Source organism: Plecotus auritus (genome assembly GCF_963455305.1).
Source record: "Plecotus auritus genome assembly, chromosome: 2".
Taxonomy (NCBI): Eukaryota; Metazoa; Chordata; class Mammalia; order Chiroptera; family Vespertilionidae; genus Plecotus; species Plecotus auritus.
The window spans coordinates 53,264,232-53,279,713 of record NC_137771.1 but is presented as its reverse complement, the minus strand read 5'-3'; the positions used below and the strand labels follow the sequence as shown (position 1 = coordinate 53,279,713).

Sequence of the window (15,482 nt, the reverse complement as noted above, 5' to 3'; positions counted from 1 at the left end):
TAAGAGCCAGAGGTCCCGTATTGTGAGAGGGATGTCCAACTGCCAGTTTAGGCCCAATTCCCTAAACCAGTGGTTGGCAAACCGCGGCTCGGCGCTCTGTTGAGTAATGAGTTTACCGACCACTGCCCTAAACCAGCAGTCAGGCATCCCCCGAGGGGGTCCCGGATTGGAGAGGTTGCAGGCTGGGCTGAGGGGACCCCCCTCCCTCCATGCACAAATTTCATGCATCAGGCCTCTAGTGTTATTTAAAATAGCCAAGATTTGGAAGTAACCCAAATGCCCATCAGTAGAGGAATGGATAAAAAAGCTGTGGTAAATTTACACAATGGAATACTACTGGACCATAAAAAAGAAGGAAATGTTACCCTTTGCAACATCAAAGGACATTATACTAAGTGAAATAAGCCAGTCAGAGAAAGACAAGTACCATATGATTTCACTCATATGTGTTATCTAATGAACAAAACAAACTATTAAGCAAAATAGAGACAGACCCATAGACAAAAAGCAGCTGACAGCTCTCAGGGAAGAGAGGGGATGGAAGGATGGAGACAAAAATGGGAAAAAAAAGAGAATAAAAAAACACCTCATGGACACAGACATCAGTGAGGGGATTGCAGGGGGAAGGTGGAGGAGAGTATAGGGGGGATAAATGGTGATGGAAGGAGAACCTGACTGGCTGGTAAACACACAATATGGTGTACAGATGATGTGTTGTGGAATTTTGCACTTGAAACCTGTATAATTTTGTTAACCAATGTCACCCTAATCAATTCAATAAAGAAGAAGAAATATATATAGGAATTTTATAGAACATTTAATCTGAACACAACCTTTAAATCTACTTCCAACTTCTGTTTTTATTTTTATTTTGTATGGCTTTATTTATTAATGTATTTATTTATTTTTAGTTGTTTTGCCACTTATTTATACATTCATTGGTGGACTCTTTTTTTTTTTTAAATCTTTATTGTTGAGATTATTACCTCTTTTTTCCCTGCATAGCTCCCCTAACCCGGTTCCCACCCCACCCCTATTGTCTGTGTCCATAAGTAATGCATACATGCATATGAGATCTTTGTCTAATCTCTTTCTGCACCTGCCCCATATCCCTGTTCCTCTGAGAATCATCAGTCTGTTCCATTTCCATGCCCCTGATTCTATTCTATTCACCAGTTTGTTATGTTCATCAGATTTTTTTATTTGTTTGATATTTAGATTCAATTGTTGATAGATGTATTTGTTGCCACTTTGTTGTTTATATTTTTTAATCTTTATCTTTTTCTTCTTCTTCCTTTTCTTAAAGAATACCCTTCAGCATTTCATTTAATACTGGTTTGGTGGTAATGAACTCCTTTAGCGTTTTCTTGGCTGCAAAGCTCTTTATCTGACCTTCAATTCTAAATGATAGCTTTGCTGGGTAAACTAATCTTGGTTGTAGGTTCTTGCTATTCATCACTTTGTATATTTCTTGCCACTCCCTTCTGGCCTGCAAGGTTTCTATTGAGAAATCAGCTGACAGTCATATGGGCACTCCCTTGTAGGTAACTAACTGCTTTTCTCTTGCTGCTTTTAAGATTCTCTCTTTGTCTTTTGCCCTTGGCATTTTAATTATAATGTGTCTTGATGTGGTCCTCTTTGGGTTCCTCTTGTTTTGGGTTCTCTGTGCTTCCTGAACGTGTAAGTCTATTTCTTTCTCCAGGTAGGGGAAGTTTTCTGCCATTATTTCTTCAAATATGTTTTCAATATTTTGCTCTATTTCTTCTCCTGGCACCCCCATAATTTGGATGTTGTTATGCTTGAAGTTATCCCAGAGGCTCTTTACACTGTCTTCATATTTTTGAATTCTTTTTTCTTTTTGTCTTCTAGTTGGGTGTTTTTTGCTTCCTCATATTTCAAATCATTGATTTGATTCTCAGTATCCTCTAGTCCAGCAGTTACCAATCTTTTGGACCTCATGGACCACCAGTGGTCCACGGTCTACTCTACTGTTGAATCCCTATATATTATTCTTTATTTCAGTCAGTGTATGCTGAATTTCTGACTGGTCTTTTTCCATTTTTTTTGGCATTCTCACTAAAATCCTTGAGAGTCTCACTAAGTCCCTTGGAGGTTTCTAGAATATTCTTGAATAACCATATAATGGTGGTTTTGAACTCTATATCCAGTTCTTTCATTTGTGACATGTTTCTTTGTCTCTGCATTTTGGCTGCTTCCCTGTGTTTTTTCTATGTATTGGGTAGAGCTGCTAAGTCTCCTTGAGTTGATAGAGTGGGCTTGTGTAGTAGGTATCCTATAGGGCCCAGTGGTTCAGCCTCCCCAATCACCTGAGGTGGATACTCTAGGTGCACCCTTTTGTGGGCTGTGTGCACAGTCATGTTGTTGTTGAGCCTTGATTGCTGTTGGTGTCACTGGGAGGAATTGACCTCCAGGCCAATTGGCTGTGGGGACCAGCTGCAACTACAGTGGAAGAGCTGCTGTGCAGGACACACCCTTATGGAGCAGGACTTGCTTCAGTGGGGCTTTGGTGTTCACTGAATGTGCCTCTTGAGTGTGTCACTTATGGATGTGCAGAGTTGTAATCTGGTACGGTCTCACACTGACCACTGGGTACATTGGCTCTTGGGTCTCCAGGGAGGTGCAAAGTCAGCTACTGCCTGAGGCCACCCAGCAGGAGCTACAGAGACATCTGCAGATTCCTCCCATTTATATTGGGTTTGGAAGTGCCCAGATGAGGCCCAGCTGTGAAGCAAGGCATGCTGTTCCTGGTGCTGGGTCTTGGGCCTTTTATTGATAGGTTTGGGGCTCTCTGACCCAGTTGCAGCTTGTTTGACAGGTTTATAGCTTAAGCAAGGAAAGGCCATTAATATGCAAAAGCTGCTGCACACAGCTTGGATGGGGTTGTAAATTGGTTGAGGCGAGGTCTCAGGGAATCACCAGGGCAGATCAAACAGAAATGGCTGTCAGTCAGCTGTGTGACTGGGCAGGTCCCTGCACAGGAACAATGACCGCTGCGAGCATCTCCTTCTGAAAGCAAGCTGCCCTCGAGTTCCTGTCCAGATGCCAGACAGTCCAGTTTCTTCTTGTATGTGTCTGGGTCCCCCAGAGCCTCGTCCAGCACTGGAGCTCAGAGGAAGCAGGAACTTGTAAGTTAAGTTCATGGTGCCGGCCTTTTAAGAGGAGCAGCTGGTCTCCAGCAGCCTTTGCATCACTGAGCCCCAATCCACACTGGTTTTTATGGCCAGTAGTTCTTACTGCCCATAGGGACTTCTTTTCCCAGCTCTGGGACCCTGGTGTGGGGTGGGACCCCTTACTCCTCTGGGCGGCCTCCACAGAGAGGATCCTCCTCCTAATTAAAAAAGCAGCCCACCTGGGTGCCAGACCAGCCTGTTCTGCACCTCCACATCTCCTACCAGTCTCAGTGTGCTTTCTTCTTTTCTTCTCTAATTGTAGGACTTCTATTCAGCCAGCTTTCTGGCAATTCTGGATGATGGTTGTTCTGTGTTTTAGTAGTAATGTTGGTGTGGTTGTGGGAGGCGGTGAGTACATGCATTTGCCTACACTCCTATTTTGGTTCTCCTCTCCCAACTTCTGTTTTTGCAAAGTTTCTGATATTTGTCAATCTCTTTCACTGGTCATACACAACAAATATTTATAAACAAACTAGTGTCCTGGTGCACGAAATTTGTGCACATTAAAAGGGGATTAACTAGAGGAAATAATTTAATATTGCTATTTGCCCTTTCTCTGTAATAGAAGTGTCAGAGATGAAAGAAAATTATTAAAATGTATATGAAAACCTTCCTCCTGTCAGAGTCTGGGGCACACCACATGACCCAGAGTCAAGTCTCTGCCCACTCACATGTGCCTCAAAATTGCATGAGACCCAGACCCAGCCGCCCCCCCACCATTGGGCTAGATCCAGACCCGGCCAGTCCCACCCTTGTCAAACCCTGCTGGGCAGGAGGCATAGCCTCAGGTCCCCTGGTCTGGCACCAGGATGGGGGGGTGTGGCCTGAGGTCCCCCATCAAGCCCCACTGGGTGGGGGGCATGGCCTGAGGTCCCCCATCAAGCCCCACTGGCAGGGGTTGCAGCCTCAGGTTCCCCATCAAGCCCTGCTGGGCAGGGGGCATGGCCTGAGTTCCCCCAACCCAGCACTGGGGTGCACCTTGAGGTCCCCTGTCAAGCCCTGATGGGTGGGGGCCACAGCCTGAAGTCCTCTGTCAAGCCCCACCTGGAGGGGGGCACAGCCTGAGTTTCCCTGACCCAGCACTGGGGGTGCACCTTGAGGTCCCCTGTCAAGCCCCGCTGGGTGGGGGGCAGAGCCTCAGGTCCCATGGCCCGGTGCTGGGGCAGGGGGTGTGGCCCGAGGTTCCCTGTCAAGCCCCACTGAGCGGGAGGTGTGGTCTGAGGTCCCCCAGCCTGGTGCCAGGGTGGGGGGCATGGCCTGAAGTCCCCTGTCAAGCCCAACCTGGTGGGGGGTGTGTCCTGATGTTCCCTGGCCTTGCACTGGGGCAGGGGGAGCAGCCTGAGGTCCCCTAGCCCAGCACCAGGACAGGAAGTGCACCTTGAGGTCCCCCATCAAGCCCCACCAGGCAGGGGCATGGCCTGAGGTCCCCTGACAAGCCCCATGGGGGTGGGGGAGGGCATAGCCTCAGGTCCCTGCTGATTGCTTGTTAAGGCTCCTTATGGGAACTTGGCCTCAGCTGTGGGTGCAGCCATCTTTGTGACAGAGTGATGGTCAATTAGCATATTCCCTCTTTATTAGATAGAACTAGTGACCCAGTGCACGAAATTTGTGCACATTAAAAGGGGATTAATTAGGGGAAATAATTTAATATTGCTATTTGCCCTTTCTCTATAATAGAAGTGTCATAGATGAAAGAAAATTAGTAAAATACATATGAAAACCTTCCTCCTGTCAGAGTCTGGGGCGTACCACGGGACTCAGAGTCAAGTCCCCATCCACCCACATGCACCTCAAAATCGCATGAGACCCAGACCCGGCCGTCCCCCCCCCCCATTGGGCTAGATCCAGACCCGGCCAGTCCCACCCTTGTCAAGCCCTGCCAAGCAGGGGTGTAGCTTAAGTCCCCTGGCCTGGCGCCAGGATGGGGGACATGGCCTGAGGTCTCCCAGCCCAGACCGGGGTGGGGCGTGCCTTGAGGTCCTCTGTCAAGCCCTGCCAGGTGGGGGACACGGCCTGAGATCCCCTGTCAAGCCCTGCTGGGTGGGGGCACAACTTGAGGTTCCCTGTCAAGCCCAGCCAGGCAGGGGGGCATAACCTCAGGTCCCCTGGCCTGGTGCTGAGGCCAGGGGTGCGGCCTGAGGTCCCCTGTCAAGCCCCACCTGGTGGGGGGCGCAGCCTGAGGTCCTCCGGCCTGGAACTGGGTCTGGGGGAGCAGCCTGAGGTCCCCTAGCCCAGCACCAGGACAGGAACTGCACCTTGAGGTCCCCTGTCAATCCCCCTGGGGGTGGGGAGGGTGTAGCCCAGGTGTCCTCAAACTATGGCCCGCGGCCCGCCGAGGACATTTATCCGGCCCGCCGGGTGCCGTTGCCTCTCCTGCTTAGCAGCCGACTTGTCCCAGGCCCGCAGTGCGCATAGGAATTTGTTCATAGTTTTTTTTTTTTAAACTATAGTCCGGCCCTCCAGCGGTCTGAGGGACAGTGAACTGGCCCCCTGTTTCAAAAGTTTGAGGACCCCCGGTGTAGCCTCAGGTCCCTACTGATTGCTTGTTGAGGCTCCTCATGGGAACTTGGCCTCAGCTGTGGGTGCAGCCATCTTTGTGACAGAGTGATGGTCAATTAGCATATTCCCTCTTTATTAGATAGGACTAGTGGCCCAGTGCAGAAATTCATGCACATTAAAAGGGGGACCCAGAGTAAAGTCCCCGCCCACCCACATGCACCTTAAAATCATGTGAGACCCAGACCCAGCCCCCCCCCACCCCCATTGGGCTAGATTAGGGGTGGGCAAACTTTTTGACTTGAGGGCCACAATGGGTTCTTAAACTGGACCGGAGGGCCGGAACAAAAGCATGGATGGAGTGTTTGTGTGAACTAATATAAATTCAAAGTAAAGGAGCGGAGGGGAGAGCAAGAGAACCCTCTGCTCTTTCGGCTCTGTGGGCCTGATAGAACAGCCGAACGGGCCAGATCCGGCCCGCGGGCTGTAGTTTGCCCATGGCTGCCCTAACCATTCCCCTGCCAGCCTGAATGATGCCTAGTTGCTCCCCTTCCAGCCTGTTTGCTCCCAAACTGCCCTCCCCTGCAGGTCTGGTCACCCCTAAGTGCCCTTCCCTACAGGCCTGGTCACCCCTAACTGCCCTCCCCTGCAGGCCTGGGTCCCCCCCAACTGCCCTCCCCTTCAGGCCTGGTCACCCCTAACTGCCCTCCCCTGCAGGCCTGGTCCCCCCCAACTGATCTCCTGTGCAGGCCTGGGTCCCTCCCAACTGCCTTTCCCTGCAGGCCTGGTTGCCCCCAACTTCCCTCCTCTGCCAGCTTGGTCACCCCTAACTGCCCTCCCCTGCAGACTTGATCGCCATCTTGTGTCCACATGGGGGCAGGATCTTTGACCACATGGGGGCAGCCATCTTGTGTGTTGGAGTGATGGTCAATCTGCATATTACTCTTTTATTAGATAGGATAGAGGCCTGGTGCACGGGTGGGGGCCAGCTGGTTTGCCCTGAAGGGTGTCCCGGATGAGAGTGGGGGTTCCCTTGGGGCATGAGGTGGCCTGTGCGAGGGGCCTGTGATGGTTTGCAGGCCGGCCACACCCCCTGGCGACCCAAGCGGAGGCCCTGGTATCTGGGGTTTATTATCTTCTACAATTGAAACTTTGTAGCCTGGAGCGGAGCCAAGCCTTCTGCTTGCTCCATGGCAGCAGCCATTTCTGTTGGGATTTATGTATCTTCTATAATTGAAACTTTGTAGCCTTGAGTGGAGGCTTAGGCCAGCAAGGGCAGGTGGAAAGCTTGGCTTCCTCCATTGCCGGGGAAACCCAAGCCTCCCTCCTGCTCTCTGTGGCCGTAGCCATCTTGGTTGGATTTATTTGCATATCCGCTCCTGATTGGCTTGTGGGCATGGCTGGTGGGTGCAGTGGAGTGATGGTTAATTTGCATATTGTTTTTTTTTTATTAGATAGGATAATAATTATTTTCTGTAAATTAAACAAGTTTACATTTAGATGAATAACATATTTCTTTATTACTCTGCTCTGGTCATAAATACTTTAATAATATACACAGAAGTCCAAAAATGCTGATAAATATTCATAGTTACTTAAAATAATTGAATTGAGTTAACACATTTGCTCCTTTGTAAACACTTCATTTAAATTAAATTTCTAAATAAAGTGTTTGAGCTCAGCAGGTGTAGCTCAGTGGCTGACCATCAACCTGTGAACCAGGAGATCAAGGTTTGATTCCCTGTCAGGGCACATGCCCAGTTTGCGGGCTTGATCCCTAGTGTGGGGCATGCAGGAGGCAGCCAACCAATGATTCTCTCTCATCAATGATGTTTCTATCTCTTTCTCCCTCTCACTTCCTCTCTGAAATCAATAAAAATCTATTAAATAAAGCATTTGAGAAAGTCTAGAATACAGTATATAGAAAAGGAACATGCATCTAGAATAAATAGTAAGTTATTTTAACTCTGTTTTTCTGTGGTAGAGCCCAACATATGGACATACCATAAGACACACCGATTTGTTGTTCAGAAAGCTCAATAGAGTTCTCCCCACCTGTGTGTGCATGTGGATCATTTACACACATTCTGTAACCCAGGAAGAGTTACCAGAACCGGATGGTCTTAAGATGCCTGAGATAACAGCATTGTTCCCAGTCCCTGCCACCCAAAGTAGAAGCATCTCTTTTCTCTTCCATTTTCCCTTAGCCTGATGCACCTGGAATCATCCCAAACCCTTCTCCATCACCATGCCTTATTCTGGAGATAGAGCTGACAATGCCTACAATTATGTTGCCCCACAATGAGGTTATTAATAGTGTTTCTCCATTATAAATAGCACCGGACCAAATAGCTTTGTGCATAAGTTGTTCTACATGTTTCACATTAAAATAAACCAATATAAAACCAATCTCTGCCAATTTGAACCCAATTAGAAGGCATAACTATTAGATATGTGTTACTCATGTCAAATGGTAAAGAAAAATGTGGAAAATATTTATCTTATCGTAGTTACATTCTTATCTGCCTCTTTCTCTTAATTTTAAGTTCCTTGAGGGCAAGAATTATGCGTTGAAATCTCTACATTTCCTGTGTGTCCAGAATTAACCTTTCATAAATTCTGTACAACTCTTAAATGGAATGGGCAAATGCTTTGAATATTCAGTGAAGAAACATCTGTTTTTTGCCTCCACAAACCACAGTGCATGTGAAAGATTTCATTGCCTCCACCTCCCACACCTAACACACAGTATCTGCTGTCAACAGGTGATGCATTCTGGGGAGAAGATCCTTGCCAAAGGGATTTCCCTGACTAAACTCCTCTTTCCATATGTTCCTTCCCTGTAGCATAGCCTGAATTATGAGGCCCCAAGAGGTGATTGCAATCACTGAGATGACATGCCACACCTGGAATTCAGTACGCTTCCCTTACCACACAATTTCCCATAGTTAAATGTCAAATATAAGTTATGGCTAAAGAACTCTGTTGTTTCTTTGTGAGGTCAAATATTGTTCTTAATATCAGTTTACCACTCAGGTTTACTGCTTAAGATATAAGCCAATTTATAAGGTGAAACTAAACTATTTTAAAATCTGATGAAATTAACAAAATAATGTAATTGAGAGGATAGAATGTATGGTCTTAGGATACTTCATCACTTCTCTTAAATATTCACAAAACTTCTGTCTAAAGTTGAATCAGTTATGTGTTTAAAATATATAAATAAACTAACCATCCTAGGCTGATCTCTGTGTACTATATTCTATATAAAGGAGAAAGTACTAAGTAACTTTTATTTTCTTAATAGTGCGCATTAGTATATTTGCATTTGTGTGTATGTGCATTTATGTATGTTTGTATATTCACATATATCTACACATTTATTTCTGAGTTTGCCGTATCAAACTTATACCTACTTCCACATAGCTAATGATATTCCTATTTAATGTTGTAACTTTATTTTTATTAACTCTCCTGTTCACCAGTAATAGATAAGTCACATTTTTTCCTATTTTTCTTTCTATGGTATCTTAATGACTATATTTTTGTTCTGTTTCAGTTAAGCTAAAAAGAGTACCTATTTGGAATGGTTTTTATTTTTTTTATTATTTGCCTGAGAAGAGCTCACTGAAGAGCTTAATGATAACAGGTTTTTAATGCTCATTAAAAATATGTCATTTAGAAACAGTTACAATAGTATATCACTTAGGAATAAGCATTTTATTCAATCATAGCAACAGTTACATTTAATCAAATGCTTTATATCCATAATCATTATCCTAGATTTTTCTTGTAGCAGAGTTATGATTTCATTTAAAAAATCAAAGATGATATTCACAGGATAGGTAATTTAATTATCCTTAAGATAGATTTTAGTTACTTTTTTAAAATAACTGTGTAAATATCTCTTGCATGAAGAAACTCTAACAATTAAAATATTCCAGTAAAACCTATTTTTCTAATAATTATCAAGGTATCTAATTGCCATTGGGAGGCAACCAGTGGATGTGTTTCTCAGTATACTGTAATTTTTATATAGTAAACCAAAATGTATATCATAAGCCAGTCATACCCTAACAAAGTGATGAAGTTCTGAGAGCAGTTTAAGGCATAGGAAAAGGGCAGTACTGAAATTAAATACAATATGGTATGTCTTTTAAGGCATCTAATAATAATAGCTAATAATGTCATGTACTTTTCTAAGTCCTTTAACATGTATTGACTTATAGAATGCTCCCAGCAGCTACATGGGGTTTGTATTATTATCTCCAAGTTTCAGATGAAGACACTGAGTCTGAGATACATTAAGTAACTTGCCCTAGATAACTCACTAACCAGTAGAGGACCCAGGATTCATATCCATGTTGTTTGAGGTTTAAATGAGACCATTTGGTATTTGAGAGAATAATGGACATTTTAACCCAGGAAGTTAATTTAAGGATTTTTCTATCCAACTTTCCCACCTTGTATTCCATGGTCTGTAAACTTTTCATCAAATGCTTCTGGGATAAAAGCTCCCATGGTCTAATACATCAGGGACAATAAAAAATACAACATAATATTTTCCCCTTTACTCTTGAGAGGTACAGTGGGCATAACAGGTTCTAAGAAATCCCCAAGTGAAGAACTATTTCAACCAGTGGTTTCCAGCCATCACTGACAAGAAAACTCTTGTGGAACCCCTAGTAATAGTGTCCCTTAGAACATAAATGCTGGAAATCTCCGGCCCTACTATTTAGCAGATAGATAAGTGAGGCCCAAAATGCCTTTGAGACCCCAGAATCTTACTTCCCAGTCCTTCCTGCACATGTTTTTATCTTACTCAGCTTTTGAATCAAGATGTAGGCACAACTGTTCTAGCTTAAATTTCTTCTAAATTTCCATTTTTGTTACTCTTTTCAATAAGAAAACCATCGTTTTGGTGACGATACATGGATAGAACAGATTGATTAGCATTACTCCAGTTTATTTATTTATTTATTTATTTATTTATTTATTTATTATTTATCCTTCTTTATTGATTAAGGTATTACATATGTGTCCTTATTGCCCCATGGCCCCCACTCCTCACTCATGCCCTTACCCCCCTGTTTGTTTGTTTTTGTTTTATTTCTTTATTGATTAAGGTATCACATATTTGTCCTCATCCCCCCATTCCCATCCCAAACCCCTCCCTAAGCATGCCCCCACCCCCCTGTTGTCTGTGAACACTGGTTAGGCTTATATGCATGCACATAAGTCCTTTGGTTGATCTCTTCCCCTTACCCCCACCCTCCCCTACCTTCCTCCTGAGGTTTGACAGCCTGATCAATGCTTCCCTGTCTCTGGGTCTGTTTTTGTTCATCAGGTTATGTTGCTCATCATTTCCTCTAGATGTTTATTTAATGCAAAATATTCACAATAGCCCTATCCATTTTTCGCTCAGTGGTTAGAGCGTCGGCCTGTGGACTGAAGCATCATGGGTTCAATTCTGCTTAAGGGCACATGCCTCCATTGCAGACTCGATCCCTAGCCCCGGTTGGGACACATGTGGGAGGCAACTAGTGGATGTGTTTCTCTCACATCAATGTTTCTCTCTCTCTCCCTGTTTCTCCCCCTCCCTCCCACTCTCTCTGAAAATCAATGGAAAAAGAATATTCTTGGGTGAGGATTAACAACAACAAAAAAAGTATCCACAATAAAACTTTAATTTAAGCAATGCTTAAACATTTTTGTTATTAAATATAATCCACATCTAAAAATTAGAAACAAATAAAACTAACCAACTAACAAAGAAAACTCTAGGAGAGTCTTGAGGAGCTAGAGAATCTATCTTTGGGGTACTGATCATGATCATAGGCCATAAGCGCATTTCACCACCCCTGCTTTAGTTAGTACATGAGATCATGGAGTTATCATATATAGCTCAACAGAATTTTATATATTTTTTTTCTGACCACTGCATGTTTTACCATTTCAGTTCCTCCGAAGATATATGACATCTCAAGTGATATGACCATCAATGAAGGAACCAATGTCACCCTAATTTGTTTGGCCACTGGGAAACCAGAGCCTACCATTTCTTGGCGGCACATCTCCCCGTCAGGTAAAGCAGAACTATGCCAGTGTTGTTTATGCTGTTCACTATTCTCCTTTAACCTCACTTGTTCCAAACTTGAGTCAATTTATTCTCTTACATCTTATTCATGAGGTAGGCAGGATGCATATTTTTATGCTTATTCTTTATACCTAAATATGCTGTCGCTCACAAATGTTAAATGCACATTTTCTGTCAGAGCCTGGAATAGAATCCGTGTCTCATGATTCTTAGTCAAGGTTATTTTCGTTTCAGTATCCTGGAGAATTGCACATCAATAGACAAAAGGCCCAAATGGAAATATTCCAAGTGAAATATTTTCGTCAACATGTGTAAGGCTTTTTATTCTGTCCGCATGCACATGTTAATAGGCCATCATGAGCTGCTAAGGTAATCAGGGGGAAAATCACATTATACAAATTATGAGGTTGCTGGGTCTAATTTGAAAATGCAGTTCAGAATCAAGGATCTGGTAGTTAGAATGACATTTTCAGTGATGAAGGGATCTTAAAACCCAAGAGTTTAAGCCACTTGTACAAGACCATGTACCTCTGTGGAACTAAGGGGCGTGGCATGAAGAGGGGAAGTTCAACCTAGGAAGCTGAGGATAATCATCAAAACGCTTCTGTTTTCACAACAGTGACTCTACCAGAATCATCAACTTGTGTCCCATTTTAACATTTGAACTATATAGCTTTAAATTTACCATGGAAGTGAAGACAGTGCTTTTAATGAACAGGATGCCACAAGATTTCAGATAATGAAAATTGATTTTTATTTGTTCTATGTTTTTAGTGGAAATAGTTTCAACAAGGCTATTGTGATGAAAATGCTTTTAAAGAAATCAGAAAGACACATTTTATAGAGGCATAGGAAGAGGACAGCTGGAACATCTATTTGATCTGCTAATGCTTTCTTTAATATCACTTATCCTTAAGTGTCTTTCGGTTTCCTCGTTTATGCAGTAGGTCTGATGAGACTTACTCATATCATTTGCTTAGTATTACTATTAATGTGAGAAGAAAATCAATATAACAGCAGTATACACTTATATGATATGCATTATGGCCTCTATAATGTTTCTGAAGCATGAGTGTACTCTTGACTGCCAACACTTCACTCTCTAGCGTGGCTACAGGATCATAAAAACTGGCATGTGAGCACTGTATTAGTGACAGGGCTCTCTGTGGAGTGTGAGACAAACTCAGGGCTAACAGTTGGGATACATATGTTCCTATCTCCAATTCCCTAGTCATCAGTGCAGCCACTGCTAGCTCAAATCGCTTAGCCTCGGTTATTCTCAGCTAGTTTCCTACTTTTCAAAATCAAATGATAATAATCCCTGGCTATTGTGAGACTGCAAATAGACACGAGGCCTAAATGTGCTTTATAAAGTATAAGGTGATATGCAAATGTATGACTGATTCTTAATCATCTTTCCAGGGATTTAAATCTGATATGGTAATATATTTTTTTGTAAGAACAAGGCACATAATCTCCACCTTTATACAATTTAAGATTAATATGTTGATTTTAACTCTCCTGCTTTGCAGTGCTTGTTATTATGCATAGTCTTCATTTTAAAGTGCTTGGGTGCATTTTAGTTTAATTAAATAGCATGAATGTTGGTTAGTGAAGTTATTAGAATAATGATAATGGATAACATCATGAAGCTGAAAGAAGACAGATTGGGTTTATAAGTTAAACTGTACATATATTTGTTTTCCTGATCCTGCCATACAGAGCAAATTAGAAAAATTAGCATAAATATTAACTATTATCCAATGAATAGCTAGACATGGCTTCCAATATTTTAAAATTATAATTTGTTAACTATCTATATTTAAATGTGCAGCACTGTGGAGTTCCTGCTTTAAGTAACATGCCTGATAATTCTATTAGCTTTTGTCCATTTATATATTTATATATGAATGCTAAATTGTAAAATTCAGATATGTTAATGTTTTACCTAAGAAATATCAATATTTTGTATATTCTCCTTTTTTTATTTTGCTATATCATGAAAGAAATGTGGCTCAAAACAGCAGTCACTATATGAGCAAAGTCTAGTGTTAAAAACAGATACACAGTTGACCCTTGAACAATGCAGAGGTTAGAGGTGCTGACACTATGCATCCCAAAATCCACTTATAAATGTTTATTCCCTCAAAACTTAACTTGTCCTTTGGTTATTTAAGGGTATTGATTCTAGGACACCCCCCCCCCTACACACACACACAGCACCAAAATTTTCAGACCCTCTATAAAATGACCTAGATCAATGCATATAGTGGGCCCTCTGTATCTGTGGACTCTGATGCACTCATCAAAATTAGCACAGGTAACTTATTGAAAAAAAACATAACAACCCACATATAAGTGGAACCATGCAGTTCAAACCCTTGCTGTTACAGAGTCAACTGTCTTCCTTGTCAACATTGGAAGAGATGACTAGCTTCTCCCTAATCTACAGAAAACTTAGGGTGTGCCTTCTACCACATCGAAGATATTAATCACCTGAGGCTGTTGGAGTTACTATTTCACTTCTTAGTCACAACAACTCAGTGTATTTTCCTAAAACTCATCTCTCCTGAGAAGTGTCTGGATATATGAGTTTCCTTAGAGTTTACGTATACTAGTGATTTCTTTCTATTTTTTCTAGTGTATAGTCAGAAATTAATTTCAAATTTATATTTAAAAATTATCACAGTATCTTTTAAAGAACATACTATATCCTTTATTCAGTTTCATTCATGATCATTTTTCCCATTTGCTTAATCATTTGCTATGTGTAGAATATGTAGAAAAATACATGTATTATATTTTCATTCCTGATAATTTTTACTTCCTCAAAACTTAATTTGTTCCTTGGATATATAAGAAGCATTGGTTCTAGGACCACCACCACCCCAGACACCAAAATTTGAAGATGCTTAAGTCCTCTATATAAAGTGGCCTACATCAGTGCATACAGTGGGCCCTCTGTATCTGTGGACTCTGAAGCGCTAATCAAAATTTAATTCATGATCATTTTTCCCATTTGCTTCATCATTTGCTATGTAGAATATGTAGAAAATGTAGAAAAATATATGTATTATATCTTTTCATTGAATTGTTTGAAAGCAACCTGTATTCATCATGCTCTCTTCTCCCCAGTTATGTCAATGTACATTTCTGAAGAATTAGGACATTTATTACATAACCGCAGATATTCATACATCTAACATTGTCATTATACTTTTATTCCACTACTATCCATCTTCCAATTCTGGCAAGTGATCGAATAGTGTCCTTCATGGAATTCTTTTTTTCTCTAGTACGGAATCCAAGTTTTGTATGTAGTTGTCATATCACTTTAGCCTTCCTTAGTCTGGGGGCTAATTCTTTATCTTTCTTTGTCATTACTGAACATTGATGTTTTTCCACAATGCATGTAACCCTTTATTTAAAACAGAATATTTCTCGTTTTGGGTTTGGCTCATTTCTTCTTGATTGCATTATAGTTATGCCCATCTGGAAATAAATAAATGAAGTTGTAACCTTCTCAAGGAATGATATCCAGAGGCACAGGATATCCATCTGTTCCTTATTTTTTATATTAATTTCTATTACCCAACAAGATGTTGTCTGATTTCTGTACTGTGCATCTATTTTTTCTTTCCCTATGTTACCAATAAGCAGTAGGGGAAGATTTTAAGATCTTAACATACAAATATCTG

General features: G+C 42.1%; 1 protein-coding gene across 1 annotated transcript in view; it reads left to right on the top strand.

The window, feature by feature from the left end:
* The window catches only part of NEGR1 (neuronal growth regulator 1), a 917,357-nt gene that overhangs the window by 510,750 nt on the left and 391,125 nt on the right, over positions 1–15,482 (top strand). The window contains exon 3 of the mRNA XM_080656273.1: positions 11,647–11,772. Coding sequence (XP_080512399.1) covers positions 11,647–11,772 — 126 coding nt within the window. The remainder of the gene's footprint in view (positions 1–11,646; positions 11,773–15,482) is intronic.